Raw genomic sequence first — 17099 nt, forward strand, 5'->3', positions numbered from 1 at the left:
AACCAAATGTGTGTGTATATATATATTTAGCAATAAAATCTTGGCTCCAACAAAGATTTTTTTTAAGTTCAGGTTAATCCTATGTGTTGCTCCCATTTGAAATCACTGGTGCTACAGACATGATTAAATATAAGTGTATATATAATTGGTTTTCTGGATTAAAGGTGTCATGCAGTTTATTTGTAATTGAAGAAAAAAACCTGGGTGGTCTCTTTCTTGTAGAAAGTTTCAAAAGATAAATGAAGTGCAAAAGTTTGCACATTTCTCTGGTTATTCTGTCATCCTGTGGTATTCTTGCTCTACAATGCACATGACTCCATTAAAGCCTGGAGAGTTATCTCTGCTATCTCACCTGGGCAAGGAGCAGTTTCTGTTCCACTTGTTGGCACAAAGAAGAGAAATGCCCATCATTTTCATGGGTGTTGGAAACAGAGCCCTCTCTGATCACCAGTCTGGCTGAATGTGGATGAAGGAAGGAGGCCCTGGCCTTGCTGCTCAGGGTGTGTGTGAGCCCCAGGTGTGATGGCCACTGCCCTGGAAGCAGCCTGAGACAGACCAAGTGCCCCTGGGACTCCCACTTCAGCACAGTCAGGAAGTCCCCCCTAATCCAGGGTTTGTTTTGACAGCCACAGTTCAGTTCTTATGGATGGTAATTCACTAAAGGAGTGGATAATCACCCTGGGGGAGAGGATGCTAGCAGGCACTGTTAAATCAAGGGGATCATTCCATGAAACAACAAAAATAACACCTGGAGATTTTATACAAGGAGGGAAACTTGCTGGGATTTATACCTGTTACCTTTGATCTGGCAAGTCTCTGTGTTTGTGTCAAACTCTTTCCTCCTTTTTAATTTGTTCCTAACAGAAATGAAGCAATTGCCAGATTGGAGAATGTAGGGCAACAGAACAGATTTCACTGCAATGTGCCAGTGTGTGATAGAGATCCAGCTTGTTCAGATGAGTGAGTATTTTGCTATGCATTGGGTAACTGTTGAAATAGGGTATTTGAAAGTCTCTGTTGCAGTTGGTAGTCTGCACTTTCAGAAGTGGGAACAGCAGTAAGTCATGGTCACCAAAAGTGTTGGGGAAGCAAAAACAGTCTCAGTAAGAAAGCGTGTTCAAGGTAGAGGGCACATAGCCATGATTTATGCTCTTTTACCACCAAGGTCTTAAGTGGTACTGTACTGGTATCATTAGGAATAAAACTTGATTTTTTGGGTAAAGAGATGAACTGGAGATGCAATAGTTCAGTAGAAACAAAAAAAAAAAAAAAAAAAAGCCCAAACCACAGGCTATTTATGTTCTAGCACATCATAGGACTTGTAGTCAAAGACGAAGATACCATGGTGCAAATGCTGAACACACTGAGGAACCATTTTAGTTCAGAGTGAGAATAATACAGGTGTTAGATATTGTAAGACTAGGCAAAGGGTAACAAAAAAAGGCTTTGATTACTACATTGCTCTGATTTTGTTATCTTAGAGAGCCCAGTCCCACAGAAGTATCCTCACTGCTGCTAGAGAACAGGTTCCTTGTGTATCAGCAGAAGGTTAGGGGCCATCTGAATGGAGATGGTGTGTCTGGGTTCTGCTGGCTCTTTAATCATTAAAGGATGACATGTCATGCTTCCCAGGGCCAACACCCTCTTGTAACCACTGACTCCCTTTGTGGTTCCTTGCAGAGCAGACATTGTCAGTAAGACAGAAGCCTTTTGGCAGCCTTGCCTTTTTGCTCCAAGTTGCACTTCATGCAAACTCTCCAAGAATGGTAATGTCTTTATCTACCCAGCATGTTAGCTGAATTGCAAATAATCTCAAAGCAACTGTGGTTTCATAGACTTCTGTAGTTTTGATTTGTCTTGAATTGTAAGGTAGGTAGAGATATTTTGGGGGATAATGTGATCTAGGGGAGAAAAAACCAAGTTAGGGAAATCAACAGAAACTTTTTTAAGATACTCTGTCTCTTGTATTTTTTTCTGGCCTTGTTCTTTCTAGTGTTTCCTTTGAAATGACCTCACCATATATATTAAGAAAAGTTTATAATATATTGATGATCTTTATATGTTTTGATTATCTCCTTTTAGTTTTGAATTGCTGGGAGGTTTATTCCTCATAGGTGTAAGCCTAAGCCACCAATTCTTTTCCAGTCTCAGTCAACTCAGTATTGTAGCCTTCTTGTTTCTTGACACCTGGCTATTACCTGATAGAAAACTTCCTTAGCTTGGGCTGAAATCTGTTTTGTGCCTGAAATCTAATTTCTGTATATCTTGCTAGTTGCCACAGGAAAGAATGTTGCTTTGGCCAGGAACTCTACAAAATGACCTGGTAGTAATGGGTCCAGAGGGAAAAATGAAATGGGTACGCTGAAATTGGACTTTTGTGTGGCTCAAACCTTTGAATCATTTGTTCAAAAACAAAACAAAAACAACCTGACATAATTTCACATTTAAATTCTGGGCTAAATGTTAAATAGCCAGTTTTTTTCACAACCTGGCATTATACCCAGGTCAGCTGAGTTGTATTAAGAATTAGCACAGATTTATTCCACTGAATTGTTTGGCAGATAAAATAAGGACTGTTTCATGTGTATTTCATACAGTCTTCCTTAAAAAGAAAATACACTTCAGTGAAATCTTGACCATACAGCACAAAGTCTCCTTTCACACCGCAGTACTTGAGACTTATTTAATACCCAAGAGTTAGAAGACATAAAATTATCTGGGGTGCAAACTTGATAACCACATATTTTCTTTCAATAAAGCAAAAGAAATACATCAAGTGCTCAAGTGTTTACTTTGTTTAGTATAAATTTAATTTAGTCCAAAACTCAAAAATGTATTTTAAAGCTTGTAATCTGAATTCTTTTGAACTGGGTATCATGCTGGAATTTTTTGCCGCCAAGTTACAGATCCCAGAAAAATAAGGTTTGCATGAAAAGTTCTTGGCAGATCTCTCTTGGAACAGCACAAACAACACTGCTTAACAAGGAGGCATTCATTATTTCTGTCTTGTTACCCTCTGCTATTACAGTCACCAGCTGTAAGGTTACTGGCATCTTTGAATCTTCCTAATAAAAAGTATGGGGAGCAGTTATTCAAGGATGATACTGAGAAATATGTTGCATTTTTCAGGTTTACTTTTGTTTTTTAATAGCCATTGTGCTTTATCAAGTTGAGCTAATGCATCATCTGCGTGTTCTCAAAACAAAGTTTAGGAAAGTAACAATTGCAGAAGGACAAACCTGTTGGTCTCACTTTAGCAGTCTGAGATCCTTGAGTGTGTGATTAAAAAATGTAGTTACAGCCTTTCTGTGCCCTTCAGTGATTTTTTGGTGGGGGATTCAACTGGGGCAGTTTAATCCTTCATGAAGAAGACAGAAGGAGCAGCAAATGTAATGTAGGGAAGCATGAAGGCTAAACCAGTTGGTTAATACTGGCATCAATTTGAACAAGAGAACTGATAAAAAGTCTGGTTTGTAGCAGCTCTCTTGCATGTATTGCAGGCCTTTCTTGCAGTGGTTTCTGCTGCCAAAACCAGCAGTGCTGGTAGGAGCTTTAGTGGTGGAAAGAAAAATTTGTTAGCCATTTACTCAAAAGGTTTATGCCATAAATCTTTTCTTCAGTTGGTCACAGTACTGGATTTTGACTCTGTTTCTTCACTTCCTATGAATGCAATGTACCTATTACATTTGTCATACTTGCTGATTAATTAGAAAAGTCTTAATCTCTCAAGTTTTGTAATTGAAATGAGAGTTTATTGATGAGCAGGTGGCAACACACATTGGACACAGGTCATCTGACAAGCTGGGACTGGATGATTCCTCTTGTCTCTTGTGGAATTTCCTTTTTTCTCTCCCATCCTTTTGTGTGAGACCCGAAAGGAGGAGGAAAAAAGGGTTTACTTTCAGTAAGTGCATGTTGTGTGAATGTTATCTTACTGTTAGAATACATGCCAATCTCTTTTGCCTCCAAACAGACTTACTAATTGGAATACAAATGTGTCCTCTCAGAAAGAAAAACAGATGAACAGAAAAGCAGAGAATTTTTAATTCTTAATTCTAATTACATTATATTTCAAGATTTATTTAATCTTGGTAATTTCCACCTGAGTTCTCTAGCAGTCTGGGTTATAGTTTGCTGCCTACTGAAGTCCCTGGAATCTGGCAATTGTGTTTGCAATCTTTTGATCAAATCCTTGTTCTCTAAGTCTCAGAGACCTAACAGAGGTTTGTAAGTTTAAATTAGTTTAAATGATTCTCATACCCTAAAATCATTCCTTTTAATTGCAAGAAGCTAGACTATTTTTACCCAAAGGTTAGGAATTGTAGTCACTGTAGTTTTTATAGCTGTGCTAACAGTATGATGATACTGAATTAGGGCGTCCATCAGTTTTCAAAGTAAATATTATGTGCAGTATTTGAGCATATAATCACATACATTAATTAAGTTCATAATTTTTTCATGAATCGCCCTATAGAGTTATTTCCCTATGGACTAGTGGCATTTAATGCTGAAGCTTCAGGGCAGGATTGCTGTTATTTGTAGTTTTAAAATTCTTTTTCTTTAAAAAGAAAAAAATTATACCTTCTCAGTAATATGCTTTAAGAACTCAGATTTAATTAGATTATTTTTACCATGGATTTCTGCAGAGACTTAATATTGGCCAATGTTTCCTTAGAATGTGGCTCTTCAAACAGAGTGCTCAGGAAGCCTGAAAATATTAGTTCAAAACTTTTTTTACTGATGATTTACTTTCAAAAAATGTAGGATTTACCTGTTTAGATTAAACAAAATTAGAAAAACTAGGCCTCAGAATAAGTATACTGCATGTAATACCTGTACAAAGAATTTCACAAGAATATTAATTGTCTAGTTAATGGTTAGCCACAATTATTTGTTTTTTGATTATCTGGATTTTTTCTGTGTGGTTCCTTAAAAGCTGCAATTCAGAAACCAGTGGAGCAATTGACTCACTGGTTCCTTCAATCAAAGAACTATTCATTAAATACACTTTGGGTTAGAGCTGCAGTTGATTACCTACCTAAAAAATCTGCTGAGCGGCTTCAAAATCCCCAAGCACTAAATAAACAGAACAATATTTAACAAGAACAATATTTAGTTTTATGGCATCAGGTGGAGCAGACACAGACACCAGTTCCCAAGTAAATGTACTGTGGCTTCCATGCCTCCTGAATGGAAAGACATTCTCCCTCCTTTCCACCCAAGCAGTGGATATTTTGTTAACTCCAATTATATGTATTCAAATGTGGCATACTTGAAAAAAAACCAAACACAGAGAATAATTTTTTTATTCTTTAATTGACATCTTCATAAACTTAATGTTCTTCATTCATTATAATGTTATTGAACAGCAACAGCAAGGCGGCTCTGGAATTCCCTAGTTAAGAATAATGTAACACAGGATACATTTTGAGATATTTAAAGGAATTAATAGCTTACAGAAAACCCAAAGCTGTTCCTCTTGATGTGATTTTAGACACACTTTAATTGTCAGATCTGTCAGTCCTGGCACTTGCCACTTGAGGGAGTGATGCACAGGTGCTGGTTGGACTCCAGTTTGAGTCCATTCTCAGCAGATTTGTATGTGCTGGGAGCTCACTCAAGGTGGAAAATTCACACATTGTGTGAAGATGTTTTGGCTACAAAGGAAACTTGAAATGCTCTGTATTAAAATGTTTTGGACAGTTACCCTTTGGGATGGTTTTATCTGTTCCTCAAACCCCTGTGTGGAACTTGACCTTGCCTGCCAGAGGTGTGAGGAGGTGCACAGAGGTTTGGTTCTGGGGCAGTTTGGTTCAGGCTGGAATTAACGGGGTCACTGTGGGCGGTATCGCTGTGGCGAGCTGGGGTGCATGGTACAGTCAGGCAGCTCTTTGCAGTGCTTCTGATGCTGGCTCTGAATTAGTGCATGGAATGCCTGTTTCTTATGGATTTACTGGGCCTGGGAGTAGAGGGATTTCAGTCTCCTGCTTTAATCCAGTCTTGTTTTACTGAATTATTTATTATTTGCAAGTGCTGGGAAAGGTTGACTCATGCTTCAAAAGAAAGGCTGTGAGATGTTATAGGACAAATGCCTGTTTTTAAACTGAGGGCAGGAATCCCTTCTATATAAACCTTGAGTGAACATGAAAAAAATCTTGATATAATTTAAAATAGACCAAAAAGTGGGATAGTTACTATTAATAATCTCTTTGTTATGGTTTTCATTATTTCTTTTGACTTTTAATCAATAGTTGCTGTCTTTGTTATTCTAACAGAAATTTGCATGAAGTTGAAATAATCTGTTGCTATATATTTATGTAGTAAAACTGTCAGTATGTATGGGTCTTTTTGTACATATGGGGTCGTGTGTGCATTGTTACATTTCTGTAGCTCCTAATATTTACTTTAGAAGTTACTCTGAAGAGACACTTTAATTATATAAGGACTATATTTGTGCAGGGGTTTCTAATAACAATACATGATACCTTCCTGAGCAGCTATTGTACACGATGGGAATATTTAAAGTCTTTGTGTTTTACCAACTCAACTAAATAACAATGTATTCATACAAATGCTACCCTACTTCCCTGGAAACCTTAACACTTTCCTTTATGACCCTCCCAGATAAATTTTCCAGAACGAGCAAAAATTACTGTCCATAATTGCTCATGGTTTTCTAGCAGGACTTAAATCCACCTTTATTCAGCAAGTGCTTGAACTAGCTAGTTTTTAGGAGGAAAAATAAGACAAACCCCTTTGTAGCATATCTGAGAGCATCTTGTCTGGGGCATTTAATGTACTCTAAAGGTACAAAAATTGGAATTCAAAAATCCTATTAAAATGCCTTTCACCTCAGATCTGATTAGCAGCATCAAGAGCTGAGGGGTTCACCAAGTCACCTCTTACTCTTATGTATTTCATCATTCTCAAAGAAAACTTAGGCAAGTGACTGAACCAGAATGTTTATGCTTTATTCCAGGAAAAAATATTTATTCAGTGAGCTCACAAAGTACAATATCTGTTTCAGAAGAGGTTTTGTTACATCTATACTGATTAACTTCTCCGTGTAAATAAAGAATAACCTACTACATTCTGTGAGCAGTGAGCACCTTTTATAAAGCATGTTATAATTTTTGTTGGAAGAAATAATGAACTATCAATAGCTGTCTAGCCTTTACGAGCCACTCAAGGCACAGTAGCTCTATTGTTACCTGTTATTAGTAATCTTTTTTTCAGACTGTTGAGTCTACATGGTTGTTTCTCGCATGGAAGGCCTTTCATGCTTTTGAATATCCACAGAGTCCTTTTCTAAATTTTTTTTCAATCTCTACTGTAGTCTTTCTCACTCAAGAGGAGAATTTCCTACCAAGTAACTTAGTTTTTTCTTACTGCTGTTGCACACTGAAAAAAGTAGAAAAAGCTGATATATATATAAGATGTTTGCATTTTGGTGCGTGGACCGTATAGGGCATGAAACATCTCATATACTATTAAATATTGTTGAAATACTGGTCTTTGTTTAGCAAATGATGTTTTGAATTCCAGGAAATGACCTTGTGAAAATGGAAGTAAGAAAAGGAAATTTGCTTCTGTTAGGGAGGGAAAATGGAGGAAAGAAAGTTAGTGCAAACAAAGGGGAATGACAGAGGCTGAATCAGAGAAAGGTGGGGATTTTCACAGGAATGTATGGAGTGTGGGTGGAAGGTGCCTGCGAATTTTTAAGTCTAGTGATGCCCACTTTCCAAATGTTCAATAATCTTTTCAATTCTTTGTTTGATCTTTGTATACTTTCAAGCCTAATCAACAAGAAGGGAAATTTAATTAATGAAACAAAGAGAGCTAACAAACAAGCTCTAAGTGATGTCCAGGTATTAGAAAAACAAATTACTTGCTGGTAGAATTACCTTGTCACGGGTTAGGCTTGACATTTTCCACTGACCTCAGACCTATGGGAAGGTTGGCAAAGCCTGGGAAGAAGGATGCCCACTGATACTGGGCACAAAGAATGCAGGATTTTCAGGAATGCAGGATTCACCAGAATTCCCAAGATAAGGAAGAAACTACTAAAGACAACTCAGAACTGTGCTGAGTCAGCTCCGACTGGGTAAAAGGTAATTGTGGCAGGGGGAGCTCACGACCACCGACTCATGGCCCAAAAGAGAAAGACTGAGCATGCAGATTAATTAGCACGAGAAATGAGGGAATCATTAACAACAGAAGTCAGAATTCTGATAATTAAGAGAACCATGTAACCTGTAGCCAATGAACACGAATTTCTTTGTCGGCTAGAATGTATAAATAGTAAAAAGTTGTGATAATTGGCGTGCTTTGTTTGTACCACCGCGCGCCCAGGCCTGCACAATTCTGAGATAAATAATCAATGTCTCTCTCGAGTGTGTAATTATTGCCTTGTTGCACACTGGGCAACGAATGCGATTTTAGTGGGTAACAACCGCGCCTGCGGGCCCCACCGCAGGCCGGGCCCAGCGGCGGCAGCCCCGGCCCGCCCCTGCCCGGCGGAGCGCGCAGGCCCGGCCGCCCCGGCCGCTGCCCTGGCCGCCGGGAGCTGTGGGCGGGAGCGGCCCCGTGCGGCCGCCGCCATTTTGTGCGGGAGGCGGCGCGCGGCCCGGCGCAGCGGTTCGTGAGCCGGGGGGCGCCGGGGCCGCGCTCTGCCTGCGGCAGCGGGCGCGGCTGTCGGGCAGAAAAGGCCTCGCACCGCTCTGTTCTCCCGTGGGGTGGGTGGCTTGGTGGCTCTTGCCGGACAACGGGGCTGGGAGAGGCTGTCGTGCTGCGGGCCCGTCCCGAGCAGCGTCCGCCGGCCCTGCACCCTGCGTGAGCGCTGCCCTCGCCGACAGGCTGCTGAGCGTGCAGAGAGGTTCGTTGTGGGAGATTCCCATTAGGCGCGAAAATGCAGTGGTGATATTTGGATTCTGGTCCGGGAGCGCGGCTGAGCTGCGGCCCCGGAACCGCGGTCCGCCCGCGGAGCTCTGCGGGCCGGCGCTGCTGCCGCGTCCTCGGACTGCTCCCGGTTACACAAACACAGCTGTCTGTGCACGCTGGTATAGCTTGGTGTGTTTAAAAAAATAGTGTAAGAAGTTCGTAGAGACTGGTAGGCACAGTACAATTTACTCAGAATAAAATTGCCGTGTTTTGTGTACTTTTTTACTGATTGTATGATAGGAAACGATTGGTGAGCATATCTGATGCTTTTGGAGATAAATACTGAAAGTTTCAGAATATAAAATATGGTTATTTTTTAACAATGTGTCTTGTATTACAGTGTATGTTTGGCAAATTGATGGTGTGAGTCTTTGCTTGTTTCTGGACATTGTGAACAAGCAGAGCAGGACTCTAAACAAATCTCAAAACTTTGCCCTTAATTTTAAGTGCACTTTAAAAAGAGCAACTAAAAGAGTGATCTTGAATGGATCCTGTATTGAATTTGACATCCTTTCCAAAACTGGTAGTTTTATTTAGTTTAGGTTGGTTGGGTTTTTTCCATACCTTTGAAGAATGTTTGCATCTGTGGTTTCATCTTAGAAATAGGTGAACTCTCCAAGGATTTAAATCTGACTGACTTGCAAAATTGATAAATTTCCACACAGTGAAAAGTGAAGTTCTTGCTCAGCTGCAAAGGCCTAATACTGACAATTAACTGTATTCTCTATATTCTTCTTCACATTTGCATCAACATTGTTACAATCAAGGTAATTTTTAAACAAGACATATTCTAGATCTTTTCAGGGATTGACAGTTGGTTTTTGTGTTTGCCAATATTTGCTAGATTTTTTTTTTGTGGTAACAGTAGAATGTAGCTTTTTCAATAGTAGTAGTTTCTAACAACTGTAACCTTTTTCTTTCTAGTGTACTGAAGCATGTTTTTACCACGATCTGTTAAAGTCAAGAGGACTGCTGATGAGGACAAAAGTTGTACAGCTAAGAAAAGTAAACTGTCTTCTGGAGGATCTTCGCTAGAGGAGACCACAGAGTTCCAGGACTGTAAATCAGTTGGAACAGAAACTTCTGCTTCAACAGACAATTCGAGTGAAATTGTACAAGAACACGCAGACCCTGCAGCTGCCGACCTTGGTGTTGCTAATACACCATTGGCAAAGGACAGCCAAAATACTGAGGACGATGGCTCTCTGGAAGAACCCATAAAATCCTTCAGCAAATCCCAGCGCTGGGCGGAGCCTGGAGAACCCGTGTGTGTTGTGTGTGGCCGCTACGGGGAGTACATCTGCGATGAAACAGATGAAGATGTTTGTAGTTTGGAATGTAAAGCCAAACACCTTCTACAAACTCAAGCAAAGGAAAAGCAGCTAACATCTGATCAAGCCACAGATTCTCAAGCAGAAGCTCACCTGCTCAATACACCTTATTTCTACAAAGATCATTCCTTTATTTTAGGTTTGCAAGAGGAGCAGGTTGAGAACCTTAAACTCCAGCTGGGTATTGCTGTCCAGGGCCAACAAGTTCCAAGACCTATTGTAGAGTTCGAACACTGTGGTTTTCCTGAAACTTTAAACAATAATTTAAAGAATTCTGGCTATGAAGTCCCAACTCCCATCCAAATGCAAATGATCCCTGTTGGACTGTTAGGGAGGGATATTCTGGCTAGTGCTGACACGGGCTCTGGAAAAACAGCAGCTTTCTTGCTTCCTGTTATTATGAAGGTTTTGAAAGAGGTAATGAAACTTCAGATAGTTAGAGAAAGCAGTTTGCAGCTTTGTCTGTTGGATTCCCAATGTAATGGAGAATGTGATTGCAGTGTTTTTCATTAACATTCAGTGATTTATTTGACTTTTGATTGGTCAATCATTTGGTTCTTGGAGGGGGGAGGTGCTAATTATTTTTAATTAAATTGAATGTTTTTTCACTTTGGTCAGGAGATGAAGCAACTCTATCAATATTACCTATTGCACAGTTCCTGCTTGTTGAGGAGTTAATTAAATTCTGTGGTAGACTTCCTAAATGACTTAAAATAAAAAGTGAAAATAATTCCAGGCCCTCTCTAAGTTCTTCCTGTATCTTCATGTATCAAATGGCTCAAAGAGATTTGTTGGAATTTGTATAACTTCACAGAGTAATTTCTCTTGCAATATATTTGGTTGACTATCAGATAATTACAGGAATTTGGGGTAAAAAAATTTCTGAAATCCTCTATTTAGACAGTCTCCACTTTTATACTGTGGGAAAAAGAATTAAGAAAATTTCTGCTTTGTAAGGACATGAATGTATGATTAGAAGCAATGCCAATGAGTATTCTGTACCTTGTGTGTGGTTCAAAACTGTTTTCTGATTTACAGGTTTTATTCAAAAAGGGATGCATAAAAATATATTTGAGATTTTGGGACCTGATTTTAGTGATACTTTGCACTGTTTAGGTACCTTTACAGAATGTATATACACACAAACGTGTATCACTTTTTTCAAATGAATAATTGAAAGATTAAGTAACTTTTATTCTCTGAAGTACTTTAGCAACTCCTAAACTCTAGTTTAAGAACAAAAGCATTATGTAGGAGTAGGTTAGAAAAGGTGTATACACTCCAGTAGTTCCTCTGTCTGATTATCATTAAAGTCTGCAAGACAAATACATGTTTATAGCAATATGTGCAAAATTGGGGTCTCAACGAAAAATGCATCTGTACACAATCTTTCCCATGCTTCATCTTCAGGTCACTGTACAAGTTGATGTCTATATTGAGAAGTAATTTTATTTTGCTGCTTAAAATAATTCTCATTTTTAATGTAAAAGATTACTTTGGGAAACTTGAAAGCTTTTTATCCAAACAATGAAGCAATTCTACATTAAACAGATTTTTCCTCTCCTTTCTAGACAGAAACTCCATGTGCCCTTATTTTGGCACCGACGAGGGAGTTGGCAATTCAGATCGAGCGCCAAGCGAAGGAGCTGATGGTGGGGTTACCCAACATGAGGACAGCTCTGCTGGTGGGAGGTTTGCCCCTGCCCCCGCAGCTGCACCGCCTCCGGCAGAGTGTCAAGGTGAGCTCTGACCCAGAGTGCAGAGCCACGCTACAAAAATGTTACTGGTGACACCTATGAACACACAAAAATGGCTTTCTCCTAAGTCTGAGCTACTGAAACATTTGTTACCTCCTGAAAATTTTAATTACACAATTTAAAAAAAACTTTTTCACTTCTGGTTAAACATCTAATAGTTTTTTTCTTGTTTGTTTTGAAAAAGTTTCATTGTGATATTGCTGCTTTCAAAGACTGAAATATGCCAGTATTTTACACAAGGAGTTGTAATTGAGAGGAAAAAGTAGTTTGTTTTTCATGCAGATTTTATTGCTTGTAACTTAGACACCTCCATTAAAGTTTTGCTAGGTCCATTTCCTCTTAGGGCTTCATAATTTATGAGTTTTCTAGAAGTTTTATTACTTATTTCAATGCGAGTAATTTCATTTATTACTGCCATTGTTATGTATGTGATGGAATTTTATGGTTTTTCTAGGATGGTCCTCTCCTTTCATGGAATTTCTTACTCCTGTGGGGTTTTTTCCCCCTTTTTTTTTTCAGGTGATAATAGCAACGCCTGGAAGACTTCTTGAGATTTTAAAGCAAAGTTCTGTTCATCTGCATGGAATAAAAATTGTAGTGGTGGATGAAGTAAGTATTTATCAGGGCTCTATTACCTACACAGGGGTCCTGGCAGAGTAATGTGAGTGGCTAATCTCACTTATTAAACATACAGAGTGTTTGATATAAAAATGGAATATATTTTTTAAGAGACAGTTTTATTTTTGACACAATTTGAAATGTGTGTAAACAACAAATGTTCTATGGCTGTAAAGAGTTAGGTACGGGATAATACTGTTGAGCCAGTGTGAACCATTTGTTTTTAATTTTCTCACTTAGCTTTTCTTCTGACTGTAAATGCTCCTGCATTTGGATTGTTACATGTTACATTATGGTTCTTCTGTCAGTTTAAGTTTGGGATCCTGCTGTTCATGGAAAAAAATGTGGTACAAATGTAATGTTTTTCATTTAGGTGGATACCATGCTAAAAATGGGTTTTCAGCAGCAAGTGTTGGACATTTTGGAAGACATCTCTCATGATCATCAAACCATACTGGTGTCAGCCACGATTCCAGTGGGCATTGAGCACTTGGCAAATCAGCTTCTGCACAATTTTGTCAGAATAACAATTGGAGACAAGAATCTGCCGTGCTCCAATGTTCGGCAAATTATCTTGTGGGTAGAAGAACCATCTAAAAAGAAAAAGCTGTTTGAAATACTAAATGTAAGTTTAATATTTTTCTCATAGAACAATTTATAAAAGGATTCAGATCTTTCCAAATCTCTGTCAGATTCTCACTTCATGATCAGGACAAATTGAATCCATGCCGATGATGAACAGCCAATGGTTGTAATCCCTTTTTAAATAAACACTTTAATTTTACAGGATAACAAGCTCTTCAAGCCTCCAGTGTTGGTGTTTGTGGACTGTAAACTAGGAGCAGATCTGTTGAGTGATGCTGTTCATAAGATTACAGGATTGCAGTGCACAGCTATGCATTCTGAAAAGTCTCAGGTGGAAAGAACAGACATACTACAGGTTTGTGCCTGCTCAAGTTCAGGGTATTTGGTAAATTTCAAGTGGCCTTTTTTTAAAATGTGGCTTCATTTGAATGACTGAAGTCATAATGGACTGCTTTTCTGCAGTAATACCTGAGGTATTGCTGGGGGAGATGAGAGACAGACAGGACTAAGCAAAACTGTAGATAATAATCCTGTTTTAAATGTAGATAAATACAGAGACTGTTTCTCAGATTATCAGTTACAATTAAATGCTTATTTAAATTCCCATTTCAAATAATGTTTGCAGTTAAAATTGTGGGTTGGTTCTCTCTTTGGTTATCTTCTCTGAATTATATTCCTGTTTAAATCTAGAATACAAGGAGCCATTCTCTCTTCTACAATAGAATAATCCCACTGGGTGTGATCTTACACCAAATAACTAGATGTTAACCCATGCTTGGAGAGGTTCAAAATACAAATAAGGAAAGAAGAATTAATTTTGGGTTGTTCCTTCCTTCCCAGGGATTGCTTCAAGAGAAGTATGAAGTTATAGTAAGTACTGGAGTCCTTGGACGAGGGCTTGACCTTGTCAATGTCAAACTGGTGGTGAATTTTGATATGCCTTCAAGTATGGATGAATATGTACACCAGGTAAATAAATAAATAAATTGTTAATGCTTTATTTGAAAAGTGTATTGAAATATGACATCCACCTGTGGAAATTGAAATGTGAACAGAAAGATAATTTTCGTCTTGAGAATTATTTTTATAGGAAAGGAAAAAATGGTGCTGGATATCTCTTCTGTAAATCTCTTATGCAAATTACTCAAATCTAGAATACTGTTCCTATTATCTCCTATATAAGTTATTAAAACCTAGAAGAATGTCTTTAAATTTCTTACTTTTGCAGTGTACTTCTTCCTGTTTTGTACTGTTTTGTACATTTTGTGTCTATAGAAAACGAAGTTTACCATTTTTTATTGTGTGAAGATTGGCCAAATGCCCCTCTTGCAGGTACAACTCATCTGCAGTGTGGGATATGCATTAATAATCACACATCAAGAGAACTCATTCTTGCCCTCTTTGTGGCATGAGGAAGACACAATGCTACTGTGTGCCTTTCTGAGAACATCGGCTGTGGGGCAGGGCAGCAAACTGGAGGGAGTCCAGGTGAAGTCAGGGGCTGGCACATGTGACACTTCAGGACAGGCTCAGGCAACTGGGCTTGTTTGGGCTGCTCTGGAGACTTAATTGCTGTCTACATTCGGGTGATTACAGAGGAGACAGAGCCAGACTGGCCTTGAGGATGCCCAGGGAAAGGACAAGAGCCAGCAGTTGTAGCTTTCTGCAAGGGAAATTGTGGCCTCATAGCAGGGAGAAAGGTCCCATCACTGCCTGACTCCCCTCGCTGTGAAAATCCTTTGTGCTTCAGACACTGGAAGCAAGGCCCCAAGGGAGCTGATCTGACTTTGAAGTAAAACTGGTTCCAAACAGATGAGGAGGACCTCTGGAAGTTATCCACTGTCATGAACTCCTCAAGTAGCCTGTGTTATTAACTGCAAAATTCCCCTCTTGTTTTTAAATATCTTTCTGCTGAAGTTTCAAGCATGTATTAAGTAAATAAAGATGCTGTTTTTCTAGCATCAAAACTGTACCAATATCAACATGTTAGCTGTTTCTGAATAGGGAGTCTTTGTAGATTCTTTTCTAATTTGTTCAAGCATTTTAGATAATATTGGTAAATAATTTAAAGTTACTAGGACATTGAAAGTAAAGAGCATTTTTGTGGCCATACTGGCATATATTGTGCTTGATATGAGTGTAAGTATTTGGCATCTCTCTAGTATTTTTCAAAACCTTTTGTTTGGGTCAGATTTACTGTAAGCCTTTGCCTTATATCTCAGTACCAATATCAGACTTCTGGTATGTCCCATAAACAAGTCATAATTTTAAATGCATTTCAGCTACAGCTTCAGATCTACACATCCTGAATTCAGGAAGCTTGTTGTAAGTACCTTTATGCTTAGAGGATGAGAGAGATTTGGTCCTGTCACTTAGGTTTACTTGCTGTTCTGTAACAAAAAAATAAATTTCTGAGACGACTGGAAGGACTTCCATGTAATATTGCTAACTTAAAATGAATTTATGCTTTTTCAGGTTGGAAGAGCAGGGAGATTGGGTCACAATGGAACTGCAATTACTTTTATCAATAACAACAGCAAGAAGCTCTTTTGGGATGTTGTGAAGAGAGTGAAACCCACAGGCACCATTCTTCCCCCACAGCTGCTTAATTCCCCATATCTGCATGACCAGAAGAGAAGGGAGCAACAGAGACTTAAACAGTTACATAATAACCTCGTAACAGGAGACAATATTATGGACATTATTAAAAAACACAACAAAAATAATTCTCAGAGGTAATAAAGGCATATTTATGTAATTACAATAAAAGTATGATTAAAAATAAATAAGAAGTGTTGCCTTGTATATTGCATTTAAAATATAAATTTGTACAGTTTTTTAAGAAGTTTCCTTTTTATCTCAGCTTTATTTTGAAATACTGGCTATTGTGTGCTTGAATTACTATAGTACCTAGTAAAAGTATTCTGGAACCCTTTTTCAAACCAGTAGTCCTTGGTCTTGCTGGCGCAAAAAGAAAAATTAATGGCAGATTAGCCTCTGAAAATCCCTTCCTGTTAGCTTAAGTAAAATCTTCCACTGGGAATGTTTCTCCAAGTCCTCAAGATGCTCTCTTGGAGTTTCTTATATATGTAAGTTTTGTTTGTAAACATACAAAAAATTTGGTTTCTCTACTAGTGCCTGTGTAGCAGCTGTAAGTTCTGTTGAAGGACTTTGCAATACCAGAAATAGTTTGTTATTAGTGTAACTTTATGGAAGAGAAATAAGATACAACTATAATTTTGATTTTATTTAATCAAAATAATGTCTTCTGTAGAGATGGAATTCGTTAATTTTTTCTGTCTCATTTGAAATAATCCACTCCTGCCTATAAAATGTTTTTGTGTAACTCTCCTGCAAACTAATTTAGGCATTGGTATGTTCAGAAGCACGGGAACCCCTGCTGTACCAAAATCCTACAAATTGTGTTCAACAATCATGAAATCAAACAACAGTTCTACACCATGTTTGCCCCAGGAAACATGGTGTAAGTGCAAGTACAGGTTGTGTAAAGGGAAAATTGTATCAGCAACCCAGTTCAGTTATCTTGTAGCAAGTTTTCTCAAGCTTTCTCATTGTTACTGGGGTTAGATGGCTTCGTATAATATATTTTATTATCAGTGTCTCCTTCATGGGCGCATATATCCATTGATTCCAACACTCTGTTTTTATTTCTTCCCCTGGTGCTGCTTGGAGTGCCAAAGTTACTGAAGTGTCACAGCCATCGTGTGTTCTTTTAATTCCTTTCGCACCCTTTTTTCTCCCCTTTTCACTGGTGCTTTGTCTATACACGGCAGTGCGGTGTAGAGGCAGTGCCCAGTGCGAGGCTTGCCCGTACGGATCGGATGGCCCAGGCCGGGCTGTGGGTGGG

At 38.8% G+C, this 17099-nt stretch overlaps 1 protein-coding gene across 1 annotated transcript; it reads left to right on the plus strand.

Annotated features, from left to right (window-relative positions):
- Positions 1-8637: 8637 nt before the first annotated feature.
- On the plus strand, positions 8638-16513 carry DDX59 (DEAD-box helicase 59). Its single transcript, XM_066555576.1, has 8 exons — positions 8638-8875; positions 9865-10688; positions 11843-12010; positions 12548-12637; positions 13020-13271; positions 13434-13586; positions 14072-14200; positions 15707-16513. The coding sequence occupies exons 2-8, from the start codon at positions 9876-9878 to the stop codon at positions 15968-15970; spliced, it is 1869 nt and encodes a 622-aa protein (XP_066411673.1). The 5' UTR covers positions 8638-8875; positions 9865-9875; the 3' UTR covers positions 15971-16513.
- The last annotated feature ends 586 nt before the right edge of the window (positions 16514-17099 follow it).

This window comes from Molothrus aeneus, chromosome 9, assembly GCF_037042795.1.
Source record: "Molothrus aeneus isolate 106 chromosome 9, BPBGC_Maene_1.0, whole genome shotgun sequence".
Taxonomy (NCBI): domain Eukaryota; kingdom Metazoa; phylum Chordata; class Aves; order Passeriformes; family Icteridae; genus Molothrus; species Molothrus aeneus.